An 18428-nucleotide genomic window follows, 5' to 3' on the forward strand; every position below is an offset into this window, starting at 1 on the left:
AGAGTACAGCTTGTGAATGGCTTCCAAAACAGTCTCCCTTTCGGAGGGGGACGTTGGTAAAGCAGACTTCAGGAAACGGCGAGGTGGATCTGTCTCTAATTCCAACCTGTACCCCTGAGATATTATCTGCAGGATCCAGGGATCTACTTGCGAGTGAGCCCACTGCGCGCTGTAATTTTTGAGACGACCCCCCACCGTCCCCGAGTCCGCTTGAGAAGCCCCAGCGTCATGCTGAGGCTTTTGTAGAAGCCGGGGAGGGCTTCTGTTCCTGGGAAGGAGCTGCCTGTTGCTGTCTCTTCCCTCGACCTCTGCCTCGTGGCAGATATGAATAGCCCTTTGCTCTCTTATTTTTAAAGGAACGAAAGGGCTGCGGTTGAAAGGTCGGTGCCTTTTTCTGTTGGGGAGTGACTTGAGGTAGAAAGGTGGATTTCCCGGCTGTAGCCGTGGCCACCAAATCTGATAGACCGACTCCAAATAACTCCTCCCCTTTATACTGCAAAACTTCCATATGCCGTTTTGAGTCCGCATCGCCTGTCCACTGTCGCGTCCATAAAGTTCTTCTGGCCGAAATGGACATAGCACTTACCCGTGATGCCAGTGTGCAGATATCCCTCTGTGCATCACGCATATAAAGAAATGCATCCTTTATTTGTTCTAACGACAGTAAAATATTGTCCCTGTCCAGGGTATCAATATTTTCAATCAGGGACTCTGACCAAACTACCCCAGCACTGCACATCCAGGCAGTCGCTATAGCTGGTCGTAGTATAACACCTGCATGTGTGTATATACTTTTTTGGATATTTTCCATCCTCCTATCTGATGGATCTTTAAGTGCGGCCGTCTCAGGAGAGGGTAACGCCACTTGTTTAGATAAGCGTGTTAGCGCCTTGTCCACCCTAGGAGGTGTTTCCCAGCGCTCCCTAACCTCTGGCGGGAAAGGGTATAATGCCAATAATTTCTTTGAAATTATCAGCTTTTTATCAGGGGCAACCCACGCTTCATTACACACGTCATTTAATTCTTCTGATTCAGGAAAAACTATAGGTAGTTTTTTCACACCCCACATAATACCCTGTTTAGTGGTACCTGTAGTATCAGCTAAATGTAACGCCTCCTTCATTGCCAAAATCATATAACGTGTGGCCCTACTGGAAAATACGGTTGATTCGTCACCGTCACCACTGGAGTCATCGCCTGTGTCTGGGTCTGTGTCGACCGACTGAGGCAAAGGGCGTTTCACAGCCCCTGACGGTGTTTGAGTCGCCTGGACAGGCACTAATTGATTGTCCGGCCGTCTCATGTCGTCAAACGACTGCTTTAGCGTGTTGACACTATCCCGTAGTTCCATAAATAAAGGCATCCATTCTGGTGTCGACTCCCTAGGGGGTGACATCCTCATATTTGGCAATTGCTCGCCTCCACGCCAATATCGCCCTCATACATGTCGACACACACGTACCGACACACAGCAGACACACAGGGAATGCTCCTAACGAAGACAGGACCCACTAGCCCTTTGGGGAGACAGAGGGAGAGTTTGCCAGCACACACCAAAAGCGCTATATATATATATCAGGGATAGCCTTATAATAAGTGCTCCCTTATAGCTGCTTTGTTATATCAAAATATCGCCATAAATTTGCCCCCCCTCTCTGTTTTACCCTGTTTCTGTAGTGCAGTGCAGGGGAGAGACTTGGGAGCCGTCCTGACCAGCGGAGCTGTGAGAGGAAATGGCGCCGTGTGCTGAGGAGATAGGCCCCGCCCCTTTTCTGGCGGGCTCGTCTCCCGCTATTTAGAGAAATCAGGCAGGGGTTAAATATCTCCATATAGCCTCTGGGGGCTATATGTGAGGTATTTTTAGCCTTTATATAGGTTACATTTGCCTCCCAGGGCGCCCCCCTCCCAGCGCCCTGCACCCTCAGTGACTGCCGTGTGAAGTGTGCTGAGAGGAAAATGGCGCACAGCTGCAGTGCTGTGTGCTACCTTTAGAAGACTGCAGGAGTCTTCAGCCGCCGATTCTGGACCTCTTCTGACTTCAGCATCTGCAAGGGGGCCGGCGGCGCGGCTCCGGTGACCATCCAGGCTGTACCTGTGATCGTCCCTCTGGAGCTTGATGTCCAGTAGCCAAGAAGCCAATCCATCCTGCACGCAGGTGAGTTGACTCCTTCTCCCCTCAGTCCCTCGCTGCAGTGATCCTGTTGCCAGCAGGAATCACTGTAAAATAAAAAACCTAGCTAAACTTTTTCTAAGCAGCTCTTTAGGAGAGCCACCTAGATTGCACCCTTCTCGGCCGGGCACAAAAATCTAACTGGAGTCTGGAGGAGGGTCATAGGGGGAGGAGCCAGTGCACACCACCTGATCTGGAAAAGCTTTACTTTTTGTGCCCTGTCTCCTGCGGAGCCGCTATTCCCCATGGTCCTTTCAGGAACCCCAGCATCCACTAGGACGATAGAGAAATTGTATTGTCCAACATAATGGTAGGGAAATTTTGGGAACAGTAGGAGGGGGGCCTATGACTGGCATAATGTAAGATTTAGACCAGTTGATCTGAAGACCTGAGTGAGCACCAAAGTCCTCAATCACACGCAGCAGAATGGGCATGGACCTGGCGTAGTCTTGCAAAAATAACAACATGTCGTCGGCATAAAGTGCTATCCTATCCTCGCGTGAACCCGTGCAAATTCCCACAATATCTGGGTGCGATCGTACCAAACAGGCCAAGGGCTCGACGGCCAAAGCAAACAGTGCGGGGGATAAGGGACAGCCCTGCCTGGTACCTCGGGACAATTGAAAGGAGGGGGATACATAGCCATTCACCAAGATCCTGGCACTCGGATGTTGATACAGTAATTTAGTCCATCTGATAAAGTTGGGCCCAAAGCCCATATAAGACATCACCTCCCATAAATAAGCCCATTCAATACTATCAAAGGCCTTGGCCGCGTCCAGCGAGACCACAGCAGAGTCAGAAGGGAAGTCATGTGGGAGTTGTAAAATGGTATACAGTCTACGTAGATTAATAGACGTGGACTTCCCTGGCATGAAGCCAGTCTGGTCCGGATGAACGAGGGAGGTGATCACTGTGTTAAGTCGTACTGCCAATATCTTTGCCAGGATCTTAGCGTCGGTGGGAATTAGGGATATCGGCCTATAGGAGTCCGGAGACCTGGGGTCCTTACCGGGCTTTGGAATCACTATTATAATTGCCTCTGACATAGAGGGGGGAAGTTCATTACTGGTAAATATATCTAGGTATAAGCTAAAAAAATGGGAACTATCAAACTGCGCACAGCTTATGGAAGTAAATATATCAGTCTATGATGTTGATCAGAAGGTTATGGACCAATGTTCCTATATTCTTCTATCTTTCCTTCCAATTCTTTCCTATCTTACTTCTGAAAAGTCCCCTTCAAATTTGTCGAATGTCCCTCAAAAACAAGGAAAGAACAATATTGTGTAGCAGTTCCTGGATTTGAGTGATTCTCTGAGTAATCTGGTTCGACAAGATGGTTCGTACCGTACTCACGTCTGAACGGTGGGATTCACACACATAAAGGTTTCTTTTTTGGGAAGGTTTTCTCCTGACTGGATTTGGTCATGTTCTCTTAAATCCTCGTCAAGTGGTATCCCAACATGAAAAGTACCGAGGAGAAAAAATATCCTAATTAGTGGATATCCCACGGTATAATAAGAATTTACTTACCGATAATTCTATTTCTCGGAGTCCGTAGTGGATGCTGGGGTTCCTGAAAGGACCATGGGGAATAGCGGCTCCGCAGGAGACAGGGCACAAAAAGTAAAGCTTTAGGATCAGGTGGTGTGCACTGGCTCCTCCCCCTATGACCCTCCTCCAAGCCTCAGTTAGGTACTGTGCCCGGACGAGCGTACACAATAAGGAAGGATTTATGAATCCGGGGTAAGACTCATACCAGCCACACCAATCACACTGTACAACCTGTGATCTGAACCCAGTTAACAGTATGATAACAGCGGAGCCTCTGAAAAGATGGCTCACAACAATAATAACCCGATTTTTGTAACTATGTACAAGTAATGCAGATAATCCGCACTTGGGATGGGCGCCCAGCATCCACTACGGACTCCGAGAAATAGAATTATCGGTAAGTAAATTCTTATTTTCTCTATCGTCCTAGTGGATGCTGGGGTTCCTGAAAGGACCATGGGGATTATACCAAAGCTCCCAAACGGGCGGGAGAGTGCGGATGACTCTGCAGCACCGAATGAGAGAACTCCAGGTCCTCCTTAGCCAGGGTATCAAATTTGTAGGATTTTACAAACGTGTTTGCCCCTGACTAAATAGCCGCTCGGCAAAGTTGTAAAGCCGAGACCCCTCGGGCAGCCGCCCAAGATGAGCCCACCTTCCTTGTGGAATGGGCATTTACATATTTTGGCTGTGGCAGGCCTGCCACAGAATGTGCAAGCTGAATTGTATTACACATCCAACTAGCAAAAGTCTGCTTAAAAGCAAGAGCACCCAGTTTGTTGGGTGCATACAGGATAACAGCAAGTCAGTTTTCCTGACTCCAGCCGTCCTGGAACCTATATTTTCAGGGCCCTGACCACATCTAGCAACTTGGAGTCCTCCAAGTCCCTAGTAGGCGCAAGACACCACAATAAGCTGGTTCAGGTGAAACACTGACACCACCTTAGGGAGAGAACTGGGGACGAGTCCGCAGCTCTGCCCTGTCCGAATGGACAAACAGATATGGGCTTTTTTGAGAAAAAAACCACCAATTTGACACTCGCCTGGTCCAGGCCAGGTCCAAGAGCATGTTCACTTTTCATGTGAGATGCTTCAAATCCACAGATTTTACTGGTTTTAAACCAATGTGTTTTGAGGAATCCCAGAACTACGTTGAGATCCCACAGTGCCACTGGAGGCACAAAAGGGGGTTGTATATGCAATACTCCCTTGACAAACTTCTGGACTTCAGGAACTGAAGCCAATTCTTTCTGGAAGAAAAATCGACAGGGCCGAAATTTGAACCTTAATGGACCCCAATTTGAGGCCCATAGACACTCCTGTTTGCAAGAAATGCAGGAATCGACCGAGTTGAAATTTCTTCGTGGGGCCTTCCTGGCCTCACACCACGCAACATATTTTCGCCACATGTGGTGATAATGTTGTGCGGTCACCTCCTTTCTGGCTTTGACCAGGGTAGGAATGACCTCTTCCTGAATGCCTTTTCCCTTAGGATCCGGCGTTCCACCGCCATGCCGTCAAACGCAGCTGCGGTAAGTCTTGGAACAGACATGGTACTTGCTGAAACAAGTCCCTTCTTAGCGGCAGAGGCCATAAGTCCTCTGTGAGCATCTCTTGAAGTTCCGGGTACCAAGTCCTTCTTGGCCAATCCGGAGCCATGAGTATAGTTCTTACTCCTCTACGTCTTATAATTCTCAGTACCTTAGGTATGAAAAGCAGAGGATGGAACACATACACCGACTGGTACACCCACGGTGTTACCAGAACGTCCACAGCTATTGCCTGAGGGTCTCTTAACCTGGCGCAATACCTGTCCCGTTTTTTGTTCAGACGGGACGCCATCATGTCCACCTTTGGTAATTCCCAACGGTTTACAATTATGTGGAAAACTTCCCCATGAAGTTCCCACTCTGCCGGGTGGAGGTCGTGCCTACTGAGGAAGTCTGCTTCCCAGTTTCCATTCCAGGAATGAAACACTGCTGACAGTGCTATCACATGATTTTCCGCCCAGCGAAAAATCCTTGCAGTTTTTGCCACTGCCCTCCTGCTTCTTGTGCCGCCCTGTCTATTTACGTGGGCGACTGCCGTGATGTTTTATCCCACTGGATCAATACCAGCTGACCTTGAAGCAGAGGTCTTGCTAAGCTTAGAGCATTATAAATTTACCCTTAGCTATATTTATGTGGAGAAAAATCTCCAGACTTGATCACACTCCCTGGAAATTTTTTCCTTGTGTGACTGCTCCCCAGCCTCTCGGGCTGGCCTCCGTGGTCACCAACATCCAAAACTGAATGCCGAATCTGCGGCCCTCTAGAAGATGAGCACTCTGTAACCACCACAGGAGAGACACCCTTGTCCTTGGATATAGGGTTATCCGCTGATGCATCTGAAGATGCGATCCGGACCATTTGTCCAGCAGATCCCACTGAAAAGTTCTTGCATGAAATCTGCCGACTGGAATTGCTTCGAAGGAAGTCACCATTTTTTTTACCATGGCCCTTGTGCAATGATGCACTGATTTTAGGAGGTTCCTGACTAGCTCGGATAACTCCCTGGCTTTCTCTTCCGGGAGAAACACCTTTTTCTGGACTGTGTCCAGAATCATCCCTAAGCACAGGAGACTTGTTGTCGGGATCAGCTGCGATTTTGGAATATTTAGAATCCACCCCTGCTGTTGTAACAGTATCCGAGATAGTGCTACTCCGACCTCCAACTGTTCCCTGGACTTTGCCCTTATCAGGAGATCGTCCAAGTAAGGGATAATTAAGACGCCTTTTCTTCGAAGAAGAACCATCATTTCGGCCATTACCTTGGTAAAGACCCGGGGTGCCGTAGACAATCCAAACGGCAGCGTCTGAAACTGATAGTGACAGTTCTGTACCACGAACCTGAGGTACCCTTAGTGATAAGGGCAAATTTGGGACATGGAGGTAAGCATCCCTGATGTCTCGGGACACCAGATAGTCCCCTTCTTCCCGGTTCGTTATCACTGCTCTGAGTGACTCCATCTTGATTTGAACCTTTGTAAGTGTTCAAATTTTTTTAGATTTAGAATAGGTCTCACCTAGCCTTCTGGCTTCAGTACCACAATATAGTGTGGAATAATACCCCCTTTTCTTGTTGTAGGAGGGGTAATTTAATTATCACCTGCTGGGAATACAGCTCGTGAATTTTTTCCCATACTGCCTCCTTGTCGGAGGGAGACCTTGGTAAAGCAGACTTCAGGAGCCTGAGCAGGGGAAACGTCTCGACATTCCAAACTGTACCCCTGGGATACTACTTGTAGGATCCAGGGGTCCTGTACGGTCTCAGCGTCATGCTGAGAGCTTGTCAGAAGCGGTGGAACGCTTCTGTTCCTGGGAATGGGCTGCCTGCTGCAGTCTTCTTCCCTTTCCTCTATCCCTGGGCAGATATGACTCTTATAGGGACGAAAGGACTGAAGCTGAAAAGACGGTGTCTTTTTCTGCAGAGATGTGACTTAGGGTAAAAACGGTGGATTTTCCAGCAGTTGCCGTGGCCACCAGGTCCGATGGACCGACCCCAAATAACTCCTCTTCCTTTATACGGCAATACACCTTTGTGCCGTTTGGAATCTGCATCACCTGACCACTGTCGTGTCCATAAACATCTTCTGGCAGATATGGACATCGCACTTACTCTTGATGCCAGAGTGCAAATATCCCTCTGTGCATCTCGCATATATAGAAATACATCCTTTAAATGCTCTATAGTCAATAAAATACTGTCCCTGTCAAGGGTATCAATATTTTTAGTCAGGGAATCCGACCAAGCCACCCCAGCTCTGCACATCCAGGCTGAGGCGATCGCTGGTCGCAGTATAACACCAGTATGTGTGTATATACTTTTTATGATATTTTTCCAGCCTCCTGTCAGCTGGCTCCTTGAGGACGGCCCTATCTATAGACGGTACCGCCACTTGTTCTGATAAGCGTGTGAGCGCCTTATCCACCCTAAGGGGTGTTTCCCAACGCGCCCTAACTTCTGGCGGGAAAGGGTATACCGCCCATATTTTCTATCGGGGGGAACCCACGCATCATCACACACTTCATTTAATTTATCTGATTCAGGAAAAACTACGGTAGTTTTTTCACATCCCACATAATACCCTCTTTTGTGGTACTTGTAGTATCAGAAATATGTAACACCTCCTTCATTGCCCTTAACGTGTGGCCCTAATAAGGAATACGTTTGTTTATTCACCGTCGACACTGGATTCAGTGTCCCTGTCTGTGTCTGTGTCGACCGACTAAAGTAAACAGGCGTTTTAAAACCCCTGACGGTGTTTTTGAGACGTCTGGACCGGTACTAATTGTTTGTCGGCCGTCTCATGTCGTCAACCGACCTTGGCGCGTGTTGACATTATCACGTAATTCCCTAAATAAGCCATCCATTCCGGTGTCGACTCCCTAGAGAGTGACATCACCATTACAGGCAATTGCTCCGCCTCCTCACCAACATCGTCCTCATACATGTCGACACACACGTACCGACACACAGCACACACACAGGGAATGCTCTGATAGAGGACAGGACCTACTAGCCCTTTGGAGAGACAGAGGGAGAGTTTGCCAGCACACACCAAAAACGCTATAATTATATAGGGACAACCTTATATAAGTGTTTTCCCTTATAGCATCTTTTTTTATATATTTCTAACGCCAAATTAGTGCCCCCCCCTCTCTGTTTTAACCCTGTTTCTGTAGTGCAGTGCAGGGGAGAGCCTGGGAGCCTTCCCTCCAGCCTTTCTGTGAGGGAAAATGGCGCTGTGTGCTGAGGAGATAGGCCCCGCCCCTTTTTCGGCGGCCTCGTCTCCCGCTCTTAACGGATTCTGGCAGGGGTTAAATATCTCCATATAGCCCCCGGAGGCTATATGTGAGGTATTTTTAGCCAAAAAAGGTTTTCATTTGCCTCCCAGGGCGCCCCCCTCCCAGCGCCCTGCACCCTCAGTGACTGCCGTGTGAAGTGTGCGGAGAGGAAAATGGCGCACAGCTGCAGTGCTGTGCGCTACCTTAAGAAGACTGAGGAGTCTTCTGCCGCCGATTCTGGACCTCTTCTCGTTTCAGCATCTGCAAGGGGGCCGGCGGCGAGGCTCCGGTGACCATCCAGGCTGTACCTGTGATCGTCCCTCTGGAGCTAATGTCCAGTAGCCAAGAAGCCAATCCATCCTGCACGCAGGTGAGTTCACTTCTTCTCCCCTAAGTCCCTCGTTGCAGTGATCCTGTTGCCAGCAGGACTCACTGTAAAATAAAAAACCTAAGCTAAACTTTTCTAAGCAGCTCTTTAGGAGAGCCACCTAGATTGCACCCTTCTCGGCCGGGCACAAAAATCTAACTGAGGCTTGGAGGAGGGTCATAGGGGGAGGAGCCAGTGCACACCACCTGATCCTAAAGCTTTACTTTTTGTGCCCTGTCTCCTGCGGAGCCGCTATTCCCCATGGTCCTTTCAGGAACCCCAGCATCCACTAGGACGATAGAGAAAATATATTCAGTCAGTCAACCGGAGAAATGGACTCGCGTACCGTACTCACACTCAAAGTGTATTCAATATACCCATAAAGGTATCTTTAACTGTAATTCATACTCCAACAGATAAAATAAAAAGACGTAGATGGGCAGGCGTACCCCACTTACAATCTTCTATGATGTTGTCTTGCCCGTAGCGGTTTCTTTTTCCACTTTCTTCCCAGGAAGTGGAACTCCACTATCGGCTCCCAATCTCGGTATAATGGAAATATATATCGAAAAATGGAAGTTTAATAAAAAGGAGTTTTATTGAATTCAAACAATAAAAGTATCAGCAATGGGGCAGAAAAAAACTCTAATAGGCCGACCAGAAGATGTTGATAACCATTCAAAAAAAGGTGAAATAGATCCGGATTACCTCACCTCAAAAGATGGTAGTCTGGAAGGTCTACAGGTGATGTCTGTCCCTCACACCAACGCGTTTCGACCAGAGGGTCTTTTTCAAGGTGTGTTAAGAGGGAGATTGTAGTTCTATTTATACCCCTAAACAGGAAGTGGTTATAAAGTGGGTGTGGTTAGTCTTAATGCTAATCGTGAACATAGGGGCCTTTAAGACTTATAATAAATTATTATAGATTGCCTGTCCGTCCCTTATACATTGGAGGGACGTCCTTGCGGGTTAGAAACAGTTTTGACTGTTTAGAAACAGTTTTAACAGTATATGTGTAGTGTTTAAGCGCTATGCGTTCCACCTGTCCGGGGTGGAACGCACCACTTCCGCCGGATATCGTGCGTTCCACCTGTCCGGAGTGGAACGCACCGTCTCCGTCTGACGAGAAACCGGAAGTGACGCGCCGGGAGGATGATATGCGGAAGCTGTGCGTTCCATCTATCTGAAGTGGAACGCACTGCTCCCTTGGTAACTGCTGACGTGACCTCCCTATACACGGTGATTGATCATCAACATGGCCTAGATGCCGTTACATCATTTTTGGAAAAGGAACAAATGATTGGGGATTACGAAACATTTATCATTGAAAGTATACGTTTTATTCTTCTGAATAACTTCTTTTGGTTCAACGAGACCTACTATTTACAGCAACATGGGACAGCGATGGGCACCAGGTTCGCCCCAAGTTACGCTAATTTGTTTATGGCACACTGGGAGGAAAATTCTGTCTACAGTGGCCATGAATTCGGGGCGAACCTGGTGCTATGGAAGAGATACATCGACGACATCCTCTTCATCTGGAAAGGAGATGTAAATAGCCTTAACATCTTTTTTGAACATCTCAACAACAACAGCAAGAATATCCATCTAACCTTTGAGAGCAGTCAAGAATCCGTCCATTTTTTGGATCTATCAATATTCATTGAGGACAACCATTTGAATACACGGACATATATCAAACCTACGGATTGTAATTCCTATATCCCCTCTTCCAGTAACCACCACCCGAATTGGCTCGCCTCAGTCCCAAAAAGTCAGTTCCACCGGTTACGAAAAAACTGTTCCAAGTTGGACGACTACAAAGAACAAGGAGAGACCCTCATGAGACAGTTTGAGGGAAAGGGTTATGGTAGGACACGACTTGAGGAACCGTATCAGGAATATGAAACCACTGATAGAAACATGATGTTAAAACCTATAAGAAAGGATGGGAACAAAAAGAAAGAAGAAAACAGGATTATGTTCATATACTGTTAAAACTGTTTCTAAACAGTCAAAACTGTTTCTAACCCGCAAGGACGTCCCTCCAATGTATAAGGGACGGACAGGCAATCTATAATAATTTATTATAAGTCTTAAAGGCCCCTATGTTCACGATTAGCATTAAGGCTAACCACACCCACTTTATAACCACTTCCTGTTTAGGGGTATAAATAGAACTACAATCTCCCTCTTAACACACCTTGAAAAAGACCCTCTGGTCGAAACGCGTTGGTGTGAGGGACAGACATCACCTGTAGACCTTCCAGACTACCATCTTTTGAGGTGAGGTAATCCGGATCTATTTCACCTTTTTTTGAATGGTTATCAACATCTTCTGGTCGGCCTATTAGAGTTTTTTTCTGCCCCATTGCTGATACTTTTATTGTTTGAATTCAATAAAACTCCTTTTTATTAAACTTCCATTTTTCGATATATATTTCCATTATACCGAGATTGGGAGCCGATAGTGGAGTTCCACTTCCTGGGAAGAAAGTGGAAAAAGAAACCGCTACGGGCAAGACAACATCATAGAAGATTGTAAGTGGGGTACGCCTGCCCATCTACGTCTTTTTATTTTATCTGTTGGAGTATGAATTACAGTTAAAGATACCTTTATGGGTATATTGAATACACTTTGAGTGTGAGTACGGTACGCGAGTCCATTTCTCCGGTTGACTGACTGAATATATTATACCGTGGGATATCCACTAATTAGGATATTTTTTCTCCTCGGTACTTTTCATGTTGGGATACCACTTGACGAGGATTTAAGAGAACACGACCAAATCCAGTCAGGAGAAAACCTTCCCAAAAAAGAAACCTTTATGTGTGTGAATCCCACCGTTCAGACGTGAGTACGGTACGAACCATCTTGTCGAACCAGATTACTCAGAGAATCACTCAAATCCAGGAACTGCTACACAATATTGTTCTTTCCTTGTTTTTGAGGGACATTCGACAAATTTGAAGGGGACTTTTCAGAAGTAAGATAGGAAAGAATTGGAAGGAAAGATAGAAGAATATAGGAACATTGGTCCATAACCTTCTGATCAACATCATAGACCGATATATTTACTTCCATAAGCTGTGCGCAGTTTGATAGTTCCCATTTTTTTAGCTAATGTTCAGGATATATGGTGTTGAGTGACACCAGGGTTCTACAAAACTGCAGCCGCTGTGAGCGCAGTGGTCTACTATCCCTGTATTTCTTGTATATCTAGGTATAAGGCATGGAGCCTGGGCCCGAAAAAATCAATATGAGTTTTGTATACCTCTGAGGGAATTCCGTCGCACCCCGGGGCCTTGCCATTGGGGGGACACACCAATAGCCGCAGTCACCTCCGCGAGCGTCAAGGGCGCCTCCAGTCCCTCACGGGCCGCAGAGGAGAGCGCGGGCAGCGGAATACCCCCCAAATAGCAGGAGAGATCTATAGTGGAGCATGTCAACTGTGAGCTATAAACCTTGGTGTAATAGGATCGGAATAACTGCGCAATGTCCGGCGTGGTGTCAACAAAGGACCCATCCCCATCGGACATTTGAGTAATCACAGTCCCAGGACGATCCTGATGTATCAGCCGGGCCAGGAGGCCACCCGTCCTATCAGCCTGCATATAAATATTAGTGGCCCTAAAGAGGAGGGACCGTGAGTTTTTAATCAGACAGGTGGGCAAGCCAAGCCGACTGGGCCACCAGCCAACGTGCTTTCGTCGTGGGGGTACCATCTAGCAAGTATTGGGACTCCAAATCTCTGGCGTCACTCTCCAGGGCCTTTTCCCTTTCTCTAGAGGACACTTTATGAGCTGCTATGCGTCCTATATAAGAGCCCCTCAAAAAAGCCTTGAATGAATCCCATACCATAGTTCCCGGGGCAGACCCTGTGTTGTCGCTAAAGTAACCCTCCCACTGAGTCTCCAGATCACTGCAGTCACCCAGCTGAGTCAGCCAAGAAGGGTGCAGCTTCCAATAAGAGTGCCCCTTCTGACTCTTTACAGCAAGAGTCATCAGCAAAGGGGAGTGGTCAGAGACCCCACGGGCCTCATAGCGGACGTCAGTGATCACAGGGACAAGGGCGGGGGACACCAGTACTAGGTCTATTCTAGAAAAGGAGCCATATGTGCTGGAGAAACAGGAGAACTGACGGACCGCAGGGTGGCGAAGCCTCCACACATCTACCCACTGTAAATTATTCAAGAAATCAGCAAATTTGGTAGAACCACTACCCACCATCGCATCATTCGGAGAATGCCATCTGTCCAGAGACACATCTAGTATATTATTAAAGTCGCCCAGACATATCACCGGGGTGGTAGGGGAGGAAGCTATAAAAGATGCAGCTTGCTGCAATACAGCGTATGAAAAAGGAGGGGGGACATACACTGCTAAAATGTAATAGGGCTGGGAACTCAGTTTGCATTTCAGAAATACAAATCTGCCATACGTGTCAGTTTTGACCGATATTAACTCAAATTGCACCGTTTTTTTAATCAGAACAGACACACCCCTGGAGAAGGAGGAATGAGAGGCATGGTAAGCCCATCCCACCCAGGCCCGTCTTAGAGATAACAACCGATTTCCCTCCAAGTGGGTCTCGCTGAGGCATGCAATATCCGGGTCATATTTCCTAATCATATTTAGAACCAAAGAACGTTTGATTTTGTTATTTAGACCCCGGACATTCCATGCCAGAAATTTCAGGTTAATCATGACCCCAGGTATACTCTATGTGCCACACGGATAGACATCTCACAATATATATCCTAGAATCAACACCATTAGCCATAGCAACATATATCTCATAGAAGCTCTGCGTTGTAAGCCATAACACACGGTATGTCAAACATCCTAGTTTCAGAAAAAACATAGATATGAAAAATAACAAACTAAAGAAAGAAAACCAAAAACAACAAGAGGAGCCGCAACTAGCAGCTTCCCAATCATCCTTTCCCTCCCCGTATACCACCCCGAACTCTGGCATACTTATATCCCAAACAGCCAACCCCAACTACCAAATGCTAAGAAGGCCCAGATTCTCAACTTAACCTAAACCTCCTTAACCAATAGCACTTGAACGTGAAAAGTCTTGAGCCACCAATGCAAAGGGGGGGGCTCCCCGAATTGTGGTCGTCTCCTCCGGTAGTCAAGATCCCAGCATCTTCAGCGCAGGGAATCAGTCCGGAGCCAGCTGGCGAGCACCCGGCGCATATCTGTCCAGCCACTGGGCCGCCTCTCTAGGAGAATTAAAGAACTTGGTCTCCCCATCCGCCACTACCCGGAGCCGAGAGGGAAACAGCATGGAATATGAGAGGTTGAGGTCCCGCAGACGTCGTTTAATAGGCATAAACTGGGCTCTGTCCTTCTGGACGTCCGCGGCAAAGTCCGGGAAGGCCGACACTCTGACTCCGTTATGGACCAACGGGCCCTTCGTACGGCCAAGGCGGAGGACCGAGTCACGATCCTTATAGTGCAGGAATTTGGCGATGAAGGTGCGAGGAGGGGCACCAGGAGGTAGCGGCCGAGATGGTATCCTATGTGCGCGCTCCACCGTAAATTGGGCCGTAAAGGACTCAGCGCCATATATCTCTTTGAGCCAGGATTCGAGGAATTCCTCCGGCTGCGAGCCCTCCTCTCTCTCAGGCAGACCCACAAATCGTACATTGTTTCTGCGCAGTCGACCCTCCATGTCTAGGAGCTTGGTTTGGAGAGATGAGACCTGCTGGGTCACTGCGGACACGGATTGCTTAAGGGGGCCACACACATCCTCCAAGTTGGAGACACGCGTCTCCGCCTCACCCACTCTCTCACGGATACGTTGAACATCTTGTCGGAGTAAGGAGAGGTCGCACTGCACCTTTTCCATCTTATCGGAGAGACGCTGCTCACTGCCGGCTATAGCCTCCAACACCTGCTGAATAGACGGCGCCTCCGCTGCCGTTGGGGAGTTGGCAGTAGACGCAGAAGGGGAGCTTGAGTGTGTTGGAGAGGCACCCTGAGGTGGAGCTGATGATCCCCTGGGGTTGGGTTGCCTAACAAATCTCTCCAGTTTGGCCGCGGCCGCACTCTGGCCGTTCCTAACCATACTGACAGAGAGCGGTCACACACACCTCCGGGTAAGGTTGCAGTATAGAAGTGTAATTAGAGGACAGCAGGCAATTTGCTCTTAAAGCCGGGAAGCAACCGTGGCGGATCTTTGGGTCAAAATATCAATGGATAAGAGCCCAGGCTTTGTGTAAAGGTAAAAAATAATATATAGGATATTGAAGTTGTTGAGGGGAGAATGTCCTGCAGCAAATTCCAGGTAGAGGCAGGGTATTGGTGTGTAATACACTGTGTGCTATTAGTGCACCACTATAGTGCAATGAGTTCCAAGGTGCATGCAGTCCTTGCAGGGTAGACAGGGAGAGCTGTGTGCTGAGGCTGTCTATGGAACTGCACCTAAAATGGCCCCCGGGTTTTCAGGCACTTTTCCCCTTCCCTGGAGTACCTGTGCCTTATTGTCCAGCCAGCCGTCCCAGGTCCCCTTCAGCCAGGTACAGGAGGGCTATCAGTGTCCCCTGCAGTGTGTCCAGCGCCAGACAGTGCCGCCCGCCCGTCCGTCCGTCCGTCAATGAGGCCCCGGAAGCTGCGCGGCCGGGAGCGCCAAACTCGAGGCCGGGGATCCGGAGGAATCACAGGCCGCAATGCCGGGAATCGTCTGCCGCGGTCAGCCAGCACCCAGAGATCCCGGGCAAAGGTGCCCGCCGCTGCCCGGAGGTGAGGGGGGTCCAGCACTGGGGGGTAGACAGTCCGGAGGGACTCAGGATGGGTGCAGGAGTTATTAGATCGGGGAGCTCCCGGGATCCGCTGCTTACTCCTTCACCGCCGTGGCCACGCCCCCGACTGTAGACCTTTTTAGTGTAGATCTAATAATCCGCACCCAGTAAAAACATGACACCCATATTGACCTAAATGCAGTCATTTACCCACTTAGAACATTATAACAAACACATTACATCACTTACGTTGATTCCATCTCTCTGAGCTTAGCCCCAGATGTAAGTTGGGAGTTTTTCCTTTGCCAGTTCAAATCCTGAATCCTTTTTCTGAATGTGAAAAGACAAAAGTAAACCGAATTTAAATAGAGAACACTAACTCTTAAATCTGGAAAAAAAATAAAAATAAATCCAGAACACACAGATATGAATACAAAGTTTTTATTTGTGCTCAACAAATAAAATTGTTTAAAAAATAATAATGAAACCTTTAAGTGCATAAAGCAACAGAAGTAGGGTTGGCCCTTTTTAAACAACGTATGTATGTATTGATACTGTATGTATGAATCCTTGTATTGATTCTGCAACGGAGACATCAAGCAGAAAAGAAAATTGGTTTATAAATACTTAGACAATGTTGGAGGAATATATATTAGATGGAAGCACTTAGAAGTAAACAAATTCTTCTTTGTCCTACTAGTATAAGATAAACAATACCTAAATGTAGCCCTGACATGTAGTACTGCCACCTACTGTTATATAAAAATGTAATTTTTATACCAAGCGCACTACTGTCATATACAGTCTAAGTATTTCTATAGGACTTTAGATGGTATATAATAAGGTGCACTGTATGGGAGGAGTCTTTGGAATGTCCCCGATAAAGAGTTAGTGTGACCCATATTTCTGTGTGTAAAAGACGAAAGTGAAATGGATACCAAATCATGAGCAAAGATTCCTGCACAGATCCAGGTATTATCTATTGATAATGTCACATTAAAACTGTCCCATCTCTTTTCATGTTCAAATGAGAATTTGAGATTTACTAACCTTAACTTTTGAAGATCCTTTTGTGCAGACTCAATCATACGGACAAGATTTCTAAAATAACAACATTCCTTTATTAGTTTGCCAAGAGAGAGCTTCCGTTTACCAAACCTCATCACATTGATACATTTTTCTCATTATAGGACATCGCTTATCATTGTAATCTAATTTAATTGTGCCTGTGGATGCTTATGTAGGAATAATATGTTCCTAAAATTATATTAAAACAGAAAAATATGCTTTATTAGAATCAAAATAAAAAAAAGCAAAAAAATAAAAAGAAATAAAATGAAGAGACCCTTTTAATTTATGTTCCTTCCAACTGGACTCACTCGTTGTAGACTCTCCATGCGTTACAGCCGTGCTGCGACATGATGTCCAGATTCTCAATGCGCACAGCCTGGTGCTCCAGTTGAGCCATGGAGTTATTGACACAATCCTGCCACGCAGTAATATCATTCCTCTGACCTGAAGAAGGAGCAGGCAATTCATATCTGAAAAAGAAAAATACAGCCAAAGTAACTAGATACAACCTTATACAAACAGGCCGCCATATTACACAGCACTGTACGAGATCTTTCATTATGGAACATCATTCCCTACATGGTGAAGCTTACAAGCAAATTATCCTACCAACCAACGGGAACAATTATACTCAGAAGTCATAAGTGATCAGTATATTTCTGGTAATTGGGAGGACCCCTCATGCTATACAGGGTGACTGTGCCACTTAAGCAGACAGAATCTGAAACTATTTTTGTTACTATTGTCAAGTAAAAATAAATATGGACAGATATCTAAAAACATAGTAAACAAACAAAAAACATCCCTTTATATCTCCAATATAGCACAGTAGAGTATTCAGTAGCTGATTACATAATCACAATAACTTAAGTGGCTGCTCCTTTCAAATCTCTTAACTGAATATTACTTTTTTACTATATAAAATTGTGCCCAAGATACACTGACGGATCTTGTGCAACTCAGCTCAGTTGTATTACTGATTTGTGGTTTTCTTGTCACCTCCATGTTTAGAATCTTGACGATGTCTCCAAATACTATATTTAGCTAAACATTTCTTGATATCAATGTACTTGTGCCTGTTTCAGAATCAAATGCTTTAATTAAAAAAAAAGAAGGCCGAGAAATTCAAGATTTATGAAACAAGGATAGTACAAGTTGAGTAAGAAAATAATCAGAGCAAAGCTGTCCTTGGCGTAGGACAACGGTATATGAGACATTCAATGTCTATAAAACCAGAGATACAAACACTGCTAGAAACCACCTGGGACTCACCTCTTCATGCTGAGAAGTTCAAGTGGCTGGCGTGACGCTAGTCTCTCAAACTCATTCCTCATAATTTCTGTCTGTAAGGCACAAAAGTGATATTATACAAACCATCAAACTGTGGTAAATACTAATCACTAACATGGGTGCAAACTCAGACAGCTACCAATAAGACCTGTACCTTCTATGATCAAACTAGTTGTTGATTTGTTAGTTTAGGCTGTTTACACCTTAATAAAGAAGTCCCAGTAAATTGCATCCCACTAAACACTTTTATTACCAGAAATGAGTCACAGTGGTTGCACAGTGTTTAGCATTGCTGACTCCAGTGCTGGGGTCATTGGCTTGATTCAGGGTTTTGGGTCTTCTCGTGTGTGTGTGTGTGGAACTACACATTGAAAAATATTTGAAAATTATGGAA

The 18428-nt window shown here is 46.5% G+C and overlaps 1 protein-coding gene across 1 annotated transcript in view; it reads right to left on the reverse strand.

Moving 5' to 3' along the window:
- BCAS2 (BCAS2 pre-mRNA processing factor) overlaps window positions 1-18428 on the reverse strand; it is a 102730-nt gene that overhangs the window by 9741 nt on the left and 74561 nt on the right. Inside the window, exons 3-6 of the mRNA XM_063955428.1 lie at window positions 18017-18087; window positions 17053-17214; window positions 16724-16774; window positions 15923-16003 (exon numbers count right to left, since the gene is read on the reverse strand). Coding sequence (XP_063811498.1) covers window positions 15923-16003; window positions 16724-16774; window positions 17053-17214; window positions 18017-18087 — 365 coding nt within the window. The remainder of the gene's footprint in view (window positions 1-15922; window positions 16004-16723; window positions 16775-17052; window positions 17215-18016; window positions 18088-18428) is intronic.

The sequence above is a fragment of the Pseudophryne corroboree genome, chromosome 2 (assembly GCF_028390025.1).
Source record: "Pseudophryne corroboree isolate aPseCor3 chromosome 2, aPseCor3.hap2, whole genome shotgun sequence".
Classification (NCBI taxonomy): domain Eukaryota; kingdom Metazoa; phylum Chordata; class Amphibia; order Anura; family Myobatrachidae; genus Pseudophryne; species Pseudophryne corroboree.